General features: G+C 44.6%; 1 protein-coding gene across 9 annotated transcripts in view; it reads left to right on the top strand.

Moving 5' to 3' along the window:
- The window catches only part of RASAL2 (RAS protein activator like 2), a 233,948-nt gene that overhangs the window by 165,602 nt on the left and 48,960 nt on the right, over nucleotides 1–19,386 (top strand). For all 9 annotated transcript variants that reach the window (XM_077928234.1, XM_077928231.1, XM_077928232.1 and 6 more), the window contains one exon: nucleotides 546–655. In XM_077928234.1, coding sequence (XP_077784360.1) covers nucleotides 546–655 — 110 coding nt within the window. The remainder of the gene's footprint in view (nucleotides 1–545; nucleotides 656–19,386) is intronic.

Here is a 19,386-nt window from a genome sequence, read left to right on the forward strand (position 1 = left end):
TTCAATATTTCAAAAAGGTATCTGTGCTGAGGTTTGATGAGACATACATTAATTTAAATATAATCGATAAATTGGGGCAGGATCGCAGACTTGCTTCCTGCTCCATCAGTCTTCCAGTTAGCATCACTTGGAGTTTATGCCACCCTGAGTGTTTCTGCATACATTTATAGTTTACTCGTGTTTAATTAAAAGGCACTCATTGCCGCATCAATTATTTTAGGTGTTTGCTGTGGCCTTGTTGTTGACAGGAAGCGCTTGTTTCCCTGGGGTTCCTCCTTAGTGACTTTAAAGCACAGTGTGCTCTCTACCTTTTCCATTGGATTGTCTGGATTTGTGCCTGGAGCACAAGGCGAGGCCTCTCTGTTTGATTGCCATTTGTCTTAGCTATGTTGGGATGAATTTAGACTGTGAGTTGAGGAACCTCCCTGTGGCCTTCATAGTGGAATATTTTCATGATTACCAAGTAGATCGTTACTCAACAACAGGTTTCCTTTACAAAGAAATCATAATTTGACTTGTTTCACTTCTGTGCCTTTTTCTTTTAGGGCTTCTTCAGTAAACGGCTTAAAGGGTCAATCAAAAGAACGAAGAGCCAGTCAAAATTGGATAGGAATACCAGCTTCCGTCTTCCATCCCTTCGACCCACTGAGGACAGGTAAGAACCGTCATGGAGGGTCCCTCCTCTTCCAGACATTTGGCAAGTTGCATTAATCTATGGATATGCTCGTATTGCGTATGAAACCAGGAAGTCACACTTAGAACAAAGGTTACTTATCTTGTTGTTTTCAAAATATTTGGCATAGGTTGCAATTCACAACCCACTTACACTACTTACAGCCCCGTTTAAAAATCAGTGTTCTTCTTTGTAGTCTCTCTGCATCTGGTTTCTGAGCCTGTGCAAAGCTTCATTTATAACAGGGATCAGCAAACTTTTTCAGCAGGGGACTGGTCCATTGTCCCTCAGACCTTGTGGGGGGCCAGACTATATTTTGGAAAAAAACATAAAAATGAATGAATTCCTATGCCCCACAAATAACCCAGAGATGCATTTTAAATAAAAGGACACATTCTACTCATGTAAAAACATGCTGATTCCAGGACCGACTGCGGGCCGGGTTTAGAAGACGATTGGGCAGGATCCGGCCTCCGGGCCTTAGTTTGCCTACCCATGATTTGTAACACCTGAACAGAGCTTTGGCGGGAAGCCTGACTCTGGTGCACATGCTCAATGGGTGTGGCTCCATGTTTCCTTTTGGTTCCTTTCAGCTACTGCAGTATTGCTTGGAATGTTTTCAGAGTGTCCTCCTTCTCTGAGGAGACTGGGTTGAGTCTGGCTACATTTCCTCCCATTCACACCTATAGCAGTGGTCCAAGTGGCATTGCTAACTTGTTTATTTCACTTTCACTTGAGGAAACCGGTGGATCATGGACTATCGAATGATGAAGATCCCGTAGTTATTTGAATCCTGGGTATTTAAACCTTCTTTAAAGAGGGTTTAATCTTCTAAGAACTGGGAAGATCCCTTGTTCAGATAACTGTGGTATCTTCCACCTCACCTCTTATCATGGCGAGAAGAGCATGGTCAAGGACTTTCAATCCTATGGGTTTATTCTCCTCACTTCCCAAGACCATTTGGGCTGAAAATGTCACACAAATAGCAATATTGTGGCATGCTAATTTTCATTTTCTCATCGGGGCCAGTGTTGCTATTTGCAGTGGTCATAGTGTGCTGCCTCAATCAATATCATTATCTTCTTTGCTTAGAGAGCAGCAAAATAAAATTATGGTGACAGAAAAGCTTTACAGACATCTAACTGCCTTGTTAATTCTGTGATTTGTGGAAAGCCTTTCTTCCGGATATGACTTTCAGTGGATAAAATTTATTCTTTAATCACTGTAATAATCGTAGCTACAGTGGTGCCCTACAAGACGAATGCCTTGCAAGACGGAAAACCCACTAGACGAAAGGGTTTTCCGTTTTTGAGTTGCTTCGCAAGACGAATTTCCCTATGGGCTTGCTTCGCAAGACGAAACGTCTTGCTAGTCTTGCGATTTTTTTTCCGCTCCCCCCCCCTTTTTCTAAGCCGCTAATAGCCTTTTAGCACCTAAGCCGCTAAGCCTTTAATAGCTGCTAAACCGCTAATAGCGCTAAGCCGCTAATAGGGTTGCTTCGCAAGACGAAAAAACCGCTAGACGAAGAGAATCGTGGAACGGTTTCTTTTCGTCTTGCGAGGCACCACTGTATAAAGATGGATTGCGCATGATCTATTAGGTGGGCTCTGCTGTGTTGGGTCCTAGATAGCGAGAGACTCAATCACTTTGTGGGGGACAACCAGTGGGGGGGGGAGAGAGTTCAGATTTTGTAGGTAGCTTGAAAGAAAGAGCTTTTGATTTGGGAGGAGCTCAAGAAAAACAATGCATGTTTTAGGAACTGATGCCAATTTACAGATTAGCACTGCCTGCATGGTTGCTTGTCTGTTCCCACAGGCTTAATGTCCATATGCAACAATAAACAGATACAAGAGGGAACCTGTAACGATTGATGGCAGAGCTGGGAAGAGGGGAGACAAAATTTTTAAATGATTTGTTTCCCCAGCTGGGTTGGGCAAACAGAGAGGCTTCTCTAAACCCACCCTCTCCCCATAAGAGTTGGCTTGGAAACAAACAGAAGTTTGCCTCTGAAAATCCCAGTTTTTTCTTTCCCTCCCATTACTTCAGAGGTATGGGTTAAACCACTGTGCCGCTTGGGCTTGCTGATCGAAAGGTCAGCAGTTCGAATCCCCGTGACTGGTGAACTCCCGTTGTTCGGTCCCAGCTCCTGCCAACCTAACAGTTCAACGCAGTGCAAGTAGATAAATAGGTACCGCTCTGGCGGGAAGGTAAATGGTGTTTCCGTGCGCTGTTCTGGTTTCGCCAGAAGCAGCTTAGTCATGCTGGCCACACAAATGCCGGCTCCCTTGGCCTTTAAAGCAAGATGAGCGGCGCAACCCTAGAGTCGTTTGTGGCTGGACTTAATTGTCAGGGGTCCCTTTACCTTTACCTTTTTACTTCAGAGGCACAATGACCAGAAGTGGGAAGGAAGACTGTGTAGACCAGGCTTCCTCAACCTCAGCCCTCCAGATGTTTTGAGACTACAATTCCCATCATCCCTGACCACTGGTCCTGCTAGCTAGGGATCATGGGAGTTGCAGGCCAAAAACATCTGGAGGGTCGAGGTTGAGGAAGTCTGGTGTAGACCAAATAACTATTTTATGGAGCTTGTAGGATAGTTTAAAGACTTAAATCCCCTGCTGTTTTTCTGCAAGTGTTAGTGGTCTCCCCAGTCAGTCGAAACCCTCTCCTTGGCTGCTCCCTTCAAATTTGGCCATGTGTCCCAAAAAATACAGGTGATATACAGCATCTTAAGTCTAGAGTGTACTCTCACCCAAAAAAAAGACTAACGCCTGTGAGCTTTCTCCCCTTTCAGAGTGACAAGGAGAACACTGTACATTTTTTTCAGACTTAGACCTTCAGGTCAGTGTTTTGTTTTGTTTTTAAAAGCCATTGCATTTAAAAGCTGATAACCTGCTTGGCTCAAAAGCCCTTTAGGACAATAGAAAAGAGGAAATCTTGAGCAGACACTTTTGTCCATATTGCAGTCTGAGCTTGTTCGAAGAATTGAGTTACCTAAATCCCAGAGAGGACGTAATATGAGAAATGACAAGCGCCCTTACCCTCCCTGCTGGCACATTCCTACATCTTTCAGGTTCCTAGTCTCCAACTACTGACACAGCTCATTGCTACAACCCGTTAGCAGTGCATAGCACTTGCTTTGGTCCAAATAAATAATTGTGTTTCAGAGATACTCTTTGCCTGTTTCAGAACTTGCTTAGCCTACTGAGTTAAGGTCAGGACTGGGTCTCAAATCCTGATTCTCCCTCCCCTCATTCCATCTCTGGGGCCCTTTTAAATGGTTTATTACTGTATTTATTACCCACAGTGAGGGAAGCAGGGGCGGGAACATGCAAGTCCACAGCCTGCTATTGAGCTCTCTTCACACAGAATCTCAACAGAGAAGTCCTATTTGAGCAGGTCATATATTTCTGTGCCTAGGTAAAGGTAAAGGTACCCCGGCCCTTACGGGCCAGTCTTGACAGACTCTAGGGTTGTGCGCTCATCTCACTCTAGAGGCCGGGAGCCAGCGCTGTCCGCAGACACTTCCGGGTCACGTGGCCAGCGTGACGAAGCTGCTCTGGCAAACCGGCACCCGAGCAGCACATGGAAACGCCGTTTACCTTCCCGCTATAAAGCGGTACCTATTTATCTACTTGCACCTAGGGGTGCTTTCGAACTGCTAGGTGGGCAGGAGCTGGGACCGAACGACGGGAGCTCACCCTGCCGCGGGGATTCGAACCGCCGACCATGCGATCGGCAAGTCTTAGGCGCTGAGGTTTTACCCACAGCGCCACCTGTGCCTAACACTATGTAAATATGTGGGGTTGATTTACATTAAGCATCTTAGTTTTCCTGAATTATTATAACAGCGATAATGAATTTTCAGAATATTGAGGATTTGGGGGGGGGGGGGAGGCTGTAGGAAAGAGAAGAAGCAGAAATAGTTGTATTGCAGAAAACCAAACTGGAATGTAGGAGGGAAAGATAGGTAGCTTTAGTTACGGGATAGACCGGCCGTACTGAGCAAGGTTCTGGAACGATTGGTCACAGACCAGATCCTGCTGCTCTTGGAGGACACTGATTTTCTAGATCCTTTTCAATCGGGGTTGGACCTGGTTTTGGCACAGAAACTGCTTTGGTGGCCCAGTATGATGACCTTAACCTCTCAGCGGCTTTCATTACCATCGACCATGGTATCCTTTTGCAGCAGCTATCTTGAGTTAGGGCTGGATGGCCTTGCTTGGCAGTGGTTCCAGTCCTCCTTGAATTGTCGTTCCCGGAGGGTTTTGCTTGAGGAGTGTTTTTCAGCCCCGTGGAGCCTTCAATGTGGGTTTAGGCAGGGTTTGATCCTATCCCCTCTGCTGTTCAACATGTACATGAAACCACTGAGTGGAGTTTTCTGGAGGTTTGGAGTCCGTTGTCAGCAAGATGCTGATGACACTCACCTCTACTCCTCCTTTACATCTGCAGGTGAGGCAGTGGAAGTGCTGGACTGTTACCTTGCCTCAGTAATGGACTGGATTAGAGCCAACGAACTGAAACTCAATCCAGATAAGACCGAGGCACCGTTAGTGTTGGAATTTAGTATTCCAATTTTAAAAAGCAGGAAAGTGACCACTTTAGACACAATCTAGAAAGAAGTGCTCACAGTTGGGATTTAAGAAGCTGAACAACCTTTTATGCCGTGTTCAGTTTTCACTGTTGCTGGAACTTCGTAAAAGTGGCTGTTTTTGAAAAATACAAATCCATGAAGGCTGCAAGGGTATAGTGGGGAGGGTATTACTACAAATAGTTTCATCCTAGGAGGCAATCTGGCTATTTAATTTCGTTTATTGTCAGATAACAGCTGGCGGCTGAGCTTTTCTCCTAGCTTCTAGCATGAGGGCTTTAGCTTGTAGTTATGAGTAACCTGATAGATGGCATCATTTGTGAAAGTCATTAGGGCTGGAGTTTTGAGTAGCGTAGGGAGCTCACGTTCCTTCCTGGAACATCTTGTTTAAGCTTAATGCTTTTATCTTGTTTAATATTAAAATGTGCATCTGTGATTCCTTGTAAATCTCCATTTTAAATGCTGAAAATAGTTTCTTTCCTTTCAGTATTTTTGTAACTTTTATACTTTTTTTAAAAAAAATCTGATCAGTTTGCACTGTTGTTAAAGGATGAAAGACATTTTTTCTATAATTATTTCCCCAGAAGCTTTGCTGGGGTTTGGTATGGTTAATCTTTTTTCAAATGCTGTCACCAGTGGGCATCCCTAGCTCAAGGCTATCATTGTCTGAGACTCCACAAATGTCATTTTATAACAAAGCAAAATTGCCTCAGCATTTTCTCTTATTCTGAACAGGAATTGGGGAATGAAAGCAAGTCGCAAAATAGATCAAGGGAGGAGCTGAGCTGCAAATCCTATCCTTGGAGGGGGTGTCAGGGAAGCCCCAGCCCCTGCAAAAATAATAGGTTGCTGCTTTCACCCCTTCAGCCAACATATATGGGAAATAATACAGCAGGACATAGTGCATTGTTTATAAGGGAGTGGTCTGGTGGAAAGCCAATCAGCCTCTTGATCCAAATAAAAAACAGCTTATTTTTTAAATAGTGATTTCCCTGTTTCGCCTGTGTTTTAAAAGGGCATGCTGTGAGTTTTACACAGTCTATGGTAGGGAGTTGTGCACAAAAGCAACTATCAACTAAACAGGGCTTTGCCACATCTTCCTATAAGCAGAGTCCTTTGACTCCATAGTGGAGTTTGGGCTCAAATCTACTCCCTGCAGTCTATAGAATCTGAAATGCATTTGTAAATGTCCAGACAAAGATAGCCTTTTATAATCTGTAGCATTAAGCTACAGAACCACCTCAGGCTTCTGTAGAAACTGAACAGTGAAGACGACCGATAAGGTTGATTATTGACAGCAGAAGAATCCTGTTTGAATAGTGGGCGGGGATTTGTGTGGGGACGTAAAACTCTCATCTGACAGTGGGGAAAATTACTTCAGCTTCTGTACTGGTACCAGTAAAGTAGCATTCTTAACACTGTGCCTGCGTTATCCACCCATCTGAGGTCTGCAGCAGTTTCTCTTGACAGCATGCAACCTGTCAATCCATTCCAAAAGTGCTGTGCTAGTTGCCTGCACAAATGGCTCCTCTTTGGGAAGAAATTGATGGGCATATGTGGAAATGACGCTCAGCCCAGGAAGAACCTCTGGCTGAAGAGTCTGGATGTTTTTCCTGCATTCGTGGTCTGATCTCCCTTTAATGCACCTGCGTATCAGGCCAACTCCTTGGCTACCCCAGCTTTGTATATAGCTGTTGAAATGCAACTTTTCCTTTGTTTCTCAGTGTCTGGCAGCAAAACAGAACTCACTCATTCTTTGTATTGTATTCAGCAGCCTGTTGCTATGACGGTCCCCAGAAAATAGAAGTTTCTCTCGTTTACCCTAAGATCAGTTTGCCACATGTCCATGTCAGTTTGTGAAGTTCCTTTTAAGTCCTTACAAAAAAATTGTCAGCATTTTAGCGTGTGTTTCTTGCAATATGCACATTTTTGGATGCAGTTTTGCCTAATAAACACACTTTTGCAAGCAGTTTTCCTTAATATAATGCATTTTTGCATATTATCACAAATATATTGGTGTTTATGCACACTTTCCCCTAATACATGCTTTTTGTACATTTTTTTGATGGTGGTGAGCTGCATCAAAAGATTCAGAGGTATGAATTTTAAAGGAAAGTTTGTTTCAGACTGCATATTGTTTTGAAAAGTGCGAATTAGTTAGGTTCATGTGAAAATTCAAACTGAACAGAATTCCCTTCCCACCTGGTCCCTACATGTTATATTACCTCTTCATATGTTCCATCATCCATTGCCAAATTTAGGCTCCCCAGAAACAAACAATCTTATTGCCAAGAACCACATATGCTTATGCACAAGACACCTACCAAATTTTTTTTCTTTTTTCCTATGGAAGGAACTCTTCCCTCCTACAAGCCACAACTGGAAATTCCAATATTCTTCTTAAACATTTTCCTGAACCCACTGAGGGCCTTTGATTCCACAGCTGTTGCATAAATCTACACCTCTAATAGTTGAAAAACGATCTTTTAATTTTCTATCTATATTAGTTAATGACCAGTTTGTAGCCATTGGCTCTTCTACTTAGAGACCATTTTCACTTCCATTGCAGTGTTTGTTTTAAAGGACCACTTCCAATCAATCAAGCAAAAATCCATATTCTACAAATTACTCACATGTATTCATAAGGTGGGATTCTGTGCTAGTTAATAAACATGACTAACATAGGTCCCTTAATTTCCATAGGTCCCCTCTTAGTAGGACTTAGTTGACTACAACCCATAGAATTTGGGTTTCCTGACTGGAGAAACTAGACTTGCTTAATACAAACCTTTTTGACTTTAATTTATCAGAAGACCAAAGTGCAAACTGCCTTCTTGCCTGTGGTGCAAAAGGGAATTGGGTCTTCCATTCCTTCAAAGACTCAAGCCCCCATTACAGTGGGTACAAGTTTATGATAAACTTGTAAAATGTGAAGCATCTACATGCACACCCCCACCCCCAGATTTATACTGTGCAAGCAAGTCAGAGAGCTGGGGGCAAAGTTATTTTTAAAGTATTTTAGCAGGCTATAAATGGAGGAAAGTCAGATATGTAACCATATCACAAAATAGAAAGAAGCTGTACTAAACCTGGACCTATTTTAGAGTGTATGAAGTTGCTGTCACATATTATGTTCCAGGTTCAAAAAGAATCCTGTAGGCATGAATAGTTGTTTGTTGTTCTTTTTTTAACTTTTTTTTAATTAAAGATATCTTGGTTTACAAAAGCATGTGCAATGTCCCTTTTTTCAAGTTACATTTTCTACAGATCAGTTTCATTTGTTGAGACGTTAGTGTTAGTTGTTCTTGTAGTTTTACTCTACTGTTGTAAAAGAAAGAATCCCACACGCTATGCAAAGCAGCTTACAGAAGTTAAAATCCACATTAAAATTAGTAAGCTAAGCAATACTAACATGATAACAAAAGTAACAGTAAAAGCAGATCTTTTAAATGGCAGCAGAATTTAAAGGCAGGCAGCTAATAGACTAAAATAATATATTAAAAGTCCAATGAAATAACAATCTTAATGAAGATTTGAAAACTAAGAGGAAAGAGGCCTGGTTTGTGTCCCCAGGAAGAATGTTCAAGTGTCTTAGTGTCATTGTCTTACACACCTGGCCATCTTATCTAATGCAAGAGTGAGACCCAGAGCCATAAACCTCTGAGATCAATCTTAACTGGTGGGCAGGCAGATAGAGTTACCAAGTCAATCCCCAAACTGCCCCCAGACTGTAATGGCTAAAACCAGCACTTTAAATTGAATCTGGAAACAAAAAAGGCTACCATTGCAGTAATAGTCTTCAACCTTTTCAACAAGTGTGCCACATAATTAGATGGTGCCACTGCTGGCATATACTACATTGAGGGGTAGCCAGGATGACAGCTGGCCAGTTCCTGCAGCTGCGATTCTTATGTAGACTGATAACATAGGTAGATCTTGGTTCTGTTCTTAAGCAGGGAGCATAGGTGCCAACTCCCAGGGGCCCTGGGTGCCTGAGCACCTACAAAATTCCCCATGAAGGGGCTAGGCACCCAGAAATTTTGGTGCCAGGGCCATGCACAGTGCATGGCACCCACAGCCCTGGGCACCCATGGTCGTGGGGCAAATTGGCAGGCCTGGCAGGGGCACATACTCAGGTTCACTCAGATCCAGATTAGTTGTGCCTTAACTGTTAAGATCATGGGTAGGCAAACTAAGGCCCGGGGGCCAGATCCAGCCCAATCGCCTTCTAAATCCGGCCCACGGATGGTCCGGGAATCAGCGTGTTTTTACATGAGTAGAATGTGTGCTTTTATTTAAAATGCACCTCTGGGTTATTTGTGGGGCATAGGGATTTGTTTATATATTTTTTTCAAAATATAGTCCAGCCCCCCACAAGGTTTGAGGGACAGTGGACTGGCCCCCTGCTGAAAAGTGTTTGCTGACCCCTGGTTAAGATAGTCTGTACAAATATTCTTGCTTTGTGATCCCTGCATATGACTGCCTCTGATCCTCTGAGTTCAGGGCCAGAGAGCGACGCAAGCAGCAGGTAAGGGTGTCTGCCTGTGCCACAGAGGCAGTTATGTGGACTTTGCCTTTTCTCAGAGAGCGTCGCAGCCCCCAGATGCTGAAGTTTGTGGTCTGCACAGTGGTCATCTGTGTTGCAGACCTTGGGCGGCAGTCATCAAGAGGGAGCAGATGCCCAAATGTGTACGGTTCAGGTCTGAAATAAGCTTGCAGGAGGAGAAGAGTCCTTTTTTGCAAGCTTTGTTTTTGTTTTTGACTTTCGCTGAACAGCTGTTCCCAGCTATTTGCGTATCACAAACACTTTCGTATGCAGTTTCTAGTGTCTTAGAAATCCCCCTGCTATTCCAAGTCCCTCTCAGCAAATTATCCTCCCAATAATACGCCGTGAAGTCTGATGCTGGCTGACATGCTCCAGCTTGTGCCTTGGGCATATTTTGAACGGTCTTCTACTCAGTGAAGGATTCTTTTGAGATGCATATAATCGTTTTACAGAATCAGTCACAATATTTGCCCTTTGCTGCTTGTTGTCCATTGCATTATTGTTAGCCCTCCAGGGCTCCTATATGCATCTTATGCACGCTGTTAAGAGTGCCAAAATATTAAAACCATCTCTTGAGTTTTAAAAGTGAAGAATAATCGACAAACGACCGGGGGACGATTCTGTAAAAACATATTTAGTATGTAGGGAGGGAGTCAGCGGATCTTGCCAGTTTGGGATCAGGGACTGCAGGCTTTTCTAACTGGCCCCCTAATCCTTGACCTTAGTTTTGTTTATCATGGCGGGGGGGGGATGAGCGGGGAGAGAATGATGGTTGAGACAGGTTGCATATGCTGTCAGTGGATATACTTAAAGCTCTGTGGACAGCTGGGAGGGTTTTGCCGTCCTGGGATTTACTGCCACGTGGGAATCCTCCTGATTTAGTAAAAGTCATTTTATGGCATTATCAGACAGCTGTAGCTCGTCAGAGAATTCTCTCCCTGGCTCCTGAGAATGGCCTTTCCTGGGCTCCAGCATATCAAGTAGACATGGCTTTGGGATTTGTCGTGAAGCGTTACCGCTGTGCCCACACCGCTGCTTTCTACTATGGGTGGGTTCCTTCATTTAGAATGTCATATTTGTAATACAGAGAATAATGGCAAGTCAACCTAAGAAACAAATATTGCAGGCTGTTGACCCCCTGTTGTTTGTCGGGATTCTAATCCTAGTTTACAGAATATTGGTGCGGGTCGTTTTGATCCTGTTTGAGCTGAAAGGAGAGGAATGTGCTGATGACTTGCCTCACATTCAGCAGATGCTATTTCTGAGCACATTGTGTTTGTGTGTGTGCCTGCACATGCGCACGGGGAAGGTTGTCGTAGTTCTCCACTTGCGGTGTATTAATATGTGCATGCAATTGCATAAAGAGGGTTGTGGTACAGTGTTATAGGACTCTGTCAGTCTTTGAAACAAAGTCTTGCTGGGTTTACATAGTTCTGACGCTACATTTTTCTGCATCTTTGGTATAAGAGACAATTGTAGTATGTGCATATGTTTCTGAGAGAACGTCTAAATTGTAAGACTCCACTCTGGAGTTTGTGGGTGCTTTGCTTCAAGGTAGATGCAAATATTGCAGTTCTTCCTTTGGTTTTGTCTTTGAAAAGGAATACGAGTAGTTCTGCATGAAGGTTACAGTAACTGTTTTCTTCTGAAGGGTGAGGAAGGAAGTCATGTCCCTCCTTCCACAGAGGGTTTTTTCTGTTAGGAACTGCTCTGTCCTTGTTTTCAGCGCAGCAGCAGTGTGACAAAAGGCTTCTCCATAACATGTAGCACATTGTTTCCAGGCAGGCAGAATGGGGATTCCACCCTATGGAGTACCCTTCCATAAATAGCTGTTGGTGCAACCTGATAGGTGCAATATATCTGTTCGGTAAAATGGAATTGTTAGTAGAGAGAAGCTAAGCCTGTAATCCTGAGCAGTCCCACACAATATATCAGTTTAAATGAGCTGCAATATATATTGAGAATGTTTCAGGAAGGCATATGCAACCAAACATACCAAACTGAGTTTAGGATCTTTGGCTATATATTGGTTTTTAAATGAGAACTGTGCCTTCCATGCAAACCCAGAGGTTATTAAATAATTTAATCCAGGCGGATCTCTCACGTCAACTTTTGTGTGCATAAGTAGTAAAATCTCTAGGATGGTATTCAGCTGCTTGACTTAGGCACATTAACTTAGTCTTGTTCATTAATTGCAGTGGGTCGAGGAATATTTGCTAGGCAGAGGGGGGTGTTTGACCATTTGATATTTAGACGATCAAGCAGGTTATAATGTCTGTAAAATTGAGGCTGGCGCTGAAAACATAGTTTGTGCCTTTGGTTTAAAAAACAAGGCCTTTGAGGGTTTATCTCAGCAGCCCCCAAATTTATGGCACTTAAGAACAGAAATATCCAGTATATCCCCATCAACTTTGTCTGAAAACAAAGGTATGTTTTCTCTCCCAGAGGTGTGCCATCTTGTTCCAGCAGCTTTTTGCACCTTCTTTTGAAAGGCTATGACTGATTCACCTAGGAATGTGCACCTGCATTCTGTCCCAACTAGTAACTACGCACAACTGGGGCTGGTCATGGGTGAAAGGCTTGTTTGGTCGCTCTTAGAGCGCAATGAAGCTGCCAGCAAAGCCCAGTTAAAGCAGGGAGTGTCAGCCGGAGCACCTGAGCGAGCCAGGGAAATGCAAAGCCTTCGTTTGCCATTAGTGATGTCATCACCTAGCAAAGGGTTGCAAACAGGCACAACAATGCACAATAGAGCAGAAAGCAGGGTTTCCCCCATGAACATTCCCCACCAGGGATTGCCAGCTTTTTAACTGAAGACTGAACCCCACCAAGAATCAATAGTGCAACCTGCTTTCCCAGTCCTATTCTCACCATGCTTTATGATTCCCATTTTGCAGATGAGTAAGCTGAGGCTGAGGAAGGAAGTTGCTCAGGGCTAAGCAGTGAGTCCATAAACTGAACTGAGATTTGAATATGGCCTGCTTTTGGTCTGACCTGAGACAAATCAAGCTGCGTTAGGGCATGGGAGTGTAAGCATTTCTCTAATAAAAGGGCAGCTGAGAAAACAGTATGTGGCATTTTTAATCAGATATATGAAGTCTGAGAGGAACCTAACTGTGTGAACTAATGCACCCTATCATTAAATGTCCTTTGATTCTTCCCTATAATAAGATGGTGGGTGAATTAAATTGTGGATTTTGTTGTTTAAGTGCTAGCACCTATGTCATATTTGCTTCTGAGAGATTTCCAATCCTTATTCATTATTTTTCAGAGCAAAGCCCCACATCCCATAGTAATCACAGAAATTGAAACATGTACTTTGGAGTCTGGCTTTTAAATAGGTCAAAAGCAGCAGGAGGACTTCATAAGCAGAGGGCAATTTGATTTTTAACCCTTCTTTCTCCCCTATGCTTGAATGCTAGACCAGGCTGCTCAGGCGAGCATTGGATTGCCTGAGGGGCTTCCTCTGGCCTCGGTTCTCCACTCCGAATGGAGACTGAATGGAACAGAGAAGTGATGTTTGATTGTGTGCGTGGCTGAAATCATCCATTCTGGAGTGAGAGAGCTCTACAGTGGGGCAAGCATCCATTCAGCAACTGCGCACTTGCCCCACACTTGGCTACAGCAGCCTCCACCTTGGTTCCCTAATGCACAGGGGTGTTTCCTCACCGTCTTTGCTGTGGCCGGCCGTCTTTTCCCCCAACTGCTACTGGCTGGCCGTGGGCTCCTGCTCCTGAGCCGGCTGCTTGGGGAGTTGTGGTTTTGCTTTGTGAGTGCAGCTGTGGAATAGCAAAGGGATGTTAAAATATTTTCCTTTACTAGATTGAAAGGAATGCTTGAAAGCAGGGATGCGAAAACTGTGGCCCTCCAGATGGTGCTGGACTGCAACTCTGACTATTGGCCCTGCTTGGCTGGGACTGGCCAGAATTAGAAATCCTCTGGAGAGGTTATGAGAGGCTTCTTTAGACAACAAAATAGTATCAAGAAAAAATTTAGAGAGAAAGGGGAAAAAGAGGTTTTAAATCAGAAAAAGGAAAACGGAAGGGGGGAAAATCCGAAAGACTCAAAAATTAACCAAAATATAAAGATGTTACAAAGCCAATTTGCAAGTATAATTAACCAAGAAGTGGAATGGAACATAAAGAGAATGAGATAGATGAATTTTGAACATGCTAACAAATCAGGTAAATGGTTGGCATGGCAAATCAAAAAAAGAAAAGCCCAAAGTACAATAAATAAAATAATATTGAATGGAAAAGAAGTAGAAAACCTGAAAGAAATCAGAAGAGGATTCGTCAACTTTTATAAACAATTGTATAAAAATACTGGAAAAGAGGACATGCTCTGGCACCGGGGGGGGGGACAGAGAGCAGACGGGGCGGGGCTGGCACGCATCCCGAGGGCGTCGCATGCCACCTACAGGGGCGTGGCAGGTGTCCTGGGGGTGTGGCGCACCACCTGTGGGGGCGTGGTGCCCAGGGCAGCAGTGATGGTGCCCCACCAGGATGGCGCTGCCAGGGGTGGTGCGCTTCCCCCTCCCTCCTCTTCCTCCGCCACTGCCTATGGAACAACTAAAGTGTTGGTACAGTGAAAAAGAACCTATTTACCTGTTCCTGGCCTCAGTGTATGGGACCAACTTCACACTACTTACTATCCTGTGTTGGTAGGTTTCGATAATCAGATATCGCCTTCTGTCAGGTTTATGCTGCACTTGGATAGCTTATAAAAGGTTAATTATCCTAGATAAGTGTAATTGAAATAGGGATTTGGATGGTTAATGGAGCTGTTGAGAAGAAACAGATTTGTGCAAACATCCCCCCCCCCCATCAGCCTCCTTGCCACCCTATATGCCTGCATGATCTTCCTGTTTACAGTAATCCTGCTTGCCCGCGATTAACTGCCATCTTTGCAGAGAGACTAAGCGCCACTCATTTTTCCAATACCTCCCCGCCCTAATACGGGAAAGGCTCTTTTAATCTACCATCATCACTGGTCATTAGAAAACAAGTGGAGTGGCTTTGAGCTATTATCTCTGTGCTCCAAAGCAAGAGGGCTGGGCAAATTGCCTCTTGTTAATTGCAGCACTGGGATGTCAGAAGAGATTTCTGTTTTGTGGTAGGATCAAATTATTATTATTTTGTAGAAAGAGAACTCTTTACACATAGTCCATTGCTTTGTGAACTAGAACTATTTGTAGACCAACAGATATGGAAGCAGCTGCTGCTTTTCCATTTCTGTGGTCTATTAATATTGGATAGAGCAATCCACCCATGATCCGCTGTGCTGGAAGGGGTTTGGATGGGCTGGGAGTGTCGCTCTGCCAGCCCCCACTGTTGGGGGAGCTCTACAACTTCAGGGGAGCCCCACCAGCAAAATGCAGCCATCCAAGCAGGTGGAAACTACCGCTGGGGCAGCAGTCAGCAGGAAAGCCCCCAAAGAGTGGAGCTTTTTGTTGAGCTTCTTGAGCCTTTTTGAGGAAACCTAACCCCAAACACGGTTGGTGCTGTGGGTTAAACCACAGAGCCTAGGACTTGTCGATCAGAAGGTCGGTGGTTCGAATCCCCGCGACGGGGTGAGCTCCCTTTGCTTAGTCCCAGCTCCGGCCAACCTAGCAGTTCGAAAAAACGTCAAAGTGCAAGTAGATCAATAGGTACCGCTCTGGCGGGAAGGTAAACGGCGTTTCCGTGCACTGCTCTGGTTCTCCAGAAGTGGCTTAGTCATGCTGGCCATATGACCCGGAAGCTGTACACTGGCTCCCTCGGCCAATAAAGCGAGATGAGCGCCGCAACCCCAGAGTCGTTCACGACTGGACCTAATGGTCAGGGGTCCCTTTACCTTTTAAACCCCAAAAATAGGGATTTTAAACTTTTTGAGCTGTTTCCGCTACTTTTTCCACCGCCTTGCCATACTTCTGGGTTTTCCCTGGCATTTTTTACAATTCGGCAAAAATTGTAAGGTGCCATTTTTACATCCGAAAACCAGGACTTGTCAGGAGTTTTCCTGCCGTATGCAGTCCCATCGAGCCAGATCTGGGCCTCTTCACTGAACCCGCCTGGGAACTGGCACAGCAAACACGTTTTCTTCTCCACCCCAGCTGGCATGAGTGGCAGAGTTGTGGAAGTGGTGGTGGCTAGGCTACTCAATCAATCCCTGCTATTTCAAGCAGGCGCTTACATTCACCGCCAAGGCGTGCTAGAATTGGAAGATGCAGTTGTGTCCCATCTGTAAAATGGGCACGAGTGGTGGGTTTTTAGTACAATAAGGCAAAAATGACACTGTTGAACCTACAAGATGGGGATAATAGTAGGAAGCAGACAGAATATGGATTCTGTCGCTGACCTTGTGTGGAGGAGCCACTGCTGCTGTGTTGGGCTCATCCAGCCTTCTTGACTCAAGTAGCTCTTCACATCTTTACGATGGTCATAGCACCCATTTCAGCTTCCCCTTCCTGTGGCTCAGCGGTGGAGGAAATTGCTCGGGCACCTGGGGCGGTGTGCCCAGGGATGGGGTGAGCCGCCTATAGGGGTGGGGTGCACCGCAGGGCCTCTGGAGTCCGCCTGCCTCTTCCCACTCAGCCGCCCTAAAGCTGAGGGGGAGTCAGCGGGCGGACCGTTTGGGTAGTGCGAAGCCTGTGCGTGCCCAAGCCACCGTGTCTCTCCCATGCCCCGCACTGAGTGCCGCCTGGCATTTTGTCACCCCCCTCAGTGGTGACACCCGGGGCGGACCGCACCCCCTTCCTCTGCCCCTGCTGTGGCTTCCATGTCTGTGCAACAAGCCATTTAATGGATGTGCCTTCTCATTCTCCCTCTTTACTGTCTCATGTCATCTGGGCCCTATAAGCTTCTCATCATCATCTCTGATCTCATCCATCCTGTTTTCCTTCACACCCATTTGATCTGCATTCATTGGATTCTGTCTTTTGCCTGCAGCTCTCATCTTGCCATCTTAACCCAGATGCCTCAACTTCCCTCCCCCCACTGTATTGTAAGGGCTTTCCTCAAGCATCTGATTGACAGCTGTAAATCTAAAGTAATTTAAAATATTTATTATAGCAAACATAAGCTTCAGTCAGGTTTTTCCCACTTCAGACTGCAGGTTGAGGTTGAACTGAATCCTTCTCCATGTGCACACATTTCCTGCAGTAAGAAAACTAGCATGTCAGGCAGAAAGCATAGGCTAGAAACTTACTATAACACCTAGCTTCTTTACTATGCAGGAAATGTTTATGTATAGCAAAGTATTCAGTCCTGTAAGACCCACCTACAATCAATGAAGTAGGGAGAACTAGGCTACGCTTAGCCTTTATGTGGTCCTACTTAAAATTAGTCATATGGGAAAATGTCATTCAATACAAAGTTTTTATTTTATGTTAACTTGGGTCTGTTTCACCCACAAGTTCCATCACATGGGAGCTGCTGGTTCACGTGGTGAACTGAAACAAATAGGCTGGCCACCGCCTTGCGGCATTCTCTGCTCCATGTCAAACTGTCATTGGAATGTGTTGGTGATGATGTGGAGACAATCCTTTGCAGTGGTGGCTGATTTGTAAAGGAAGCCCTTAATTGTGAGACAGCTCTTAGTGTCCATTGTCATATGAGTACGTAGCTTATGGGTGTAGAAAGCATCCATTTAAATTATTCGTGGTTTAGATTTAAAGCATATATCATGCAAGACTCCGCTTCCGTCTTGACCAGATGAACCTGTTCACATTGTAGTGGGTCTGAAACCTTAGAAAACAATATTCAGCAATAGTGGTGTTTGCCTAGGAAGCTGAGCAGATTTTAGTGGAGGATTCGGCCTGCATGGGGGGGATATGATAAATACCGGGCCCCCCCCCCCCCATGGGAGAAGGAATCATATGTGAGGCAAGATGGATAGGGCTTTTCCGGTGTGCCGTTCTTCTGCCACTCAAATGCTGACGTGATGATTCCTCCTTCGATGTAGGTGTCTGGTTAACTTGCCGAAAGGGAGGGCAGGGCCTCCTCCTCTCCCCTGAAAGGTCACCTTTGCTGTGTTTGCAGAGAGTTCTCCCTGAGCTCTGCTGACTGCTGCTTCTCCCTGCTGTCTTCCACCTCTAATCTCCTTATAGATGCAGCGCCATGGCAACAGGCCCAGGGCTGAGTGAGCTGGGCACATACCAGGAGCCTTGTTTGTGTCACCTGAGGGACAGGATGCGGAGTGCGAAAGATGAAGAGGAGAAGAGGGATGCCTTAGCCTGTGTGGGCAGACAGGTTTTCCTCCCGGCTCTTCTCAGAGGCGCACCTGTGAAACTTTAGAACAGAGCCATCGGCAGTGTGCCCGCTTCTGGATTGAGCCATTGCTGCCTCTGCAAGGAGGAATTCCTCTTCTGCGGTGTAGTCAAGGAGGAGGAGGAGGTGTGGGGATACCAAGGCACATGGCGCCGCTATGATTTGGGGCTGCACCGTCAGATGGCTATACAATTGCTTCATGTAGGTGTGCTGGATTTGTCAGAATTAGTGAGTTATTTGTATGTGGGAATTTAGCAATACAGCTAACGGTTATAGAAATATGTACTCTATTGCTTATTGCTTTGGCTATTCCCCAGTATATCCCTCTGGTGTAAACCTGAGTTTGGAATAGATGTGATCCTTGGCCTTCAGTCTCAACTATTTGCTATCCTTTGTGGGGGGCAGAGCAGGGAGTCTGGCGACTGGGCAGAAAAGGGCTGCCTTGGCAGGCTGGAGATAGTCAAATGAGAGGATTTTGTTAGATTTGATTTTTAAATTTAATATTTTTGATGCACTTCGCCTGTTCGCAGCTGGTGATGAAATCTACATGGTTGATGTTTTAGGTTTCATTGGGACCTGTGGCTACGAGAATGAAGGAGGTTGTCATCTTGCATCTAAAAACCTTTTGTTGTTTCCTTGCAAGGACACCTCAGGCTGAACACCCCCCCCCCCGGTAGTCTTGCACCCCAGCATTTATCGTTACTATATTTTGAAATGTCAGCATTTTTTCTTTTTAAGGATTTCTAAATCAGAGTTCTCTATCCCAGGCAGGAATGAAGCAAAGCAAATTCTCCCAGCTGCTTGTGAGCTTTTTCTTAAACACGACTTGGGCAGCAACCGTGTAACATTCAAGCCTTGGGGAAGGGGGGGGGATGCTGCTCTCATCCCCCCCCCTGCTTTTTATTTAACTGCTCTTGCTCCTGTGCCTTCTGAGTGCTTGACACTTGGAAATTAAGCAAGTAATTTTATCTGGAAGGAATAATAATAATAATAATAATAATAATAATAATAATAATAATAGGAATTGCTGTTCAAAGGCATAGGAACAGTGCCAGTAAGAATTGCCAAAGCTGCAAGGTAGGAACGGTGGGTTTCAAACGGTTTCTTTATTTGTATTTTTCCTCCAATAAAAACTACATATCTGTTTAAGAATTTAAAATTGACTGATGTAATTTATAGGATCCCAACAAAAGGACGTTGTTTAAGTAAGAGACAATGGAAGTTAAAAACTACAGCTGTTACGCAACAAATCTCAAATGCAGAGAATTAATCCCAGAGAATAATTTTTAATCTCAGAGTAAAGGGGAAATTATCAAGAAACTATTCTGCT

The sequence above is a fragment of the Podarcis muralis genome, chromosome 5 (assembly GCF_964188315.1).
Source record: "Podarcis muralis chromosome 5, rPodMur119.hap1.1, whole genome shotgun sequence".
Classification (NCBI taxonomy): domain Eukaryota; kingdom Metazoa; phylum Chordata; class Lepidosauria; order Squamata; family Lacertidae; genus Podarcis; species Podarcis muralis.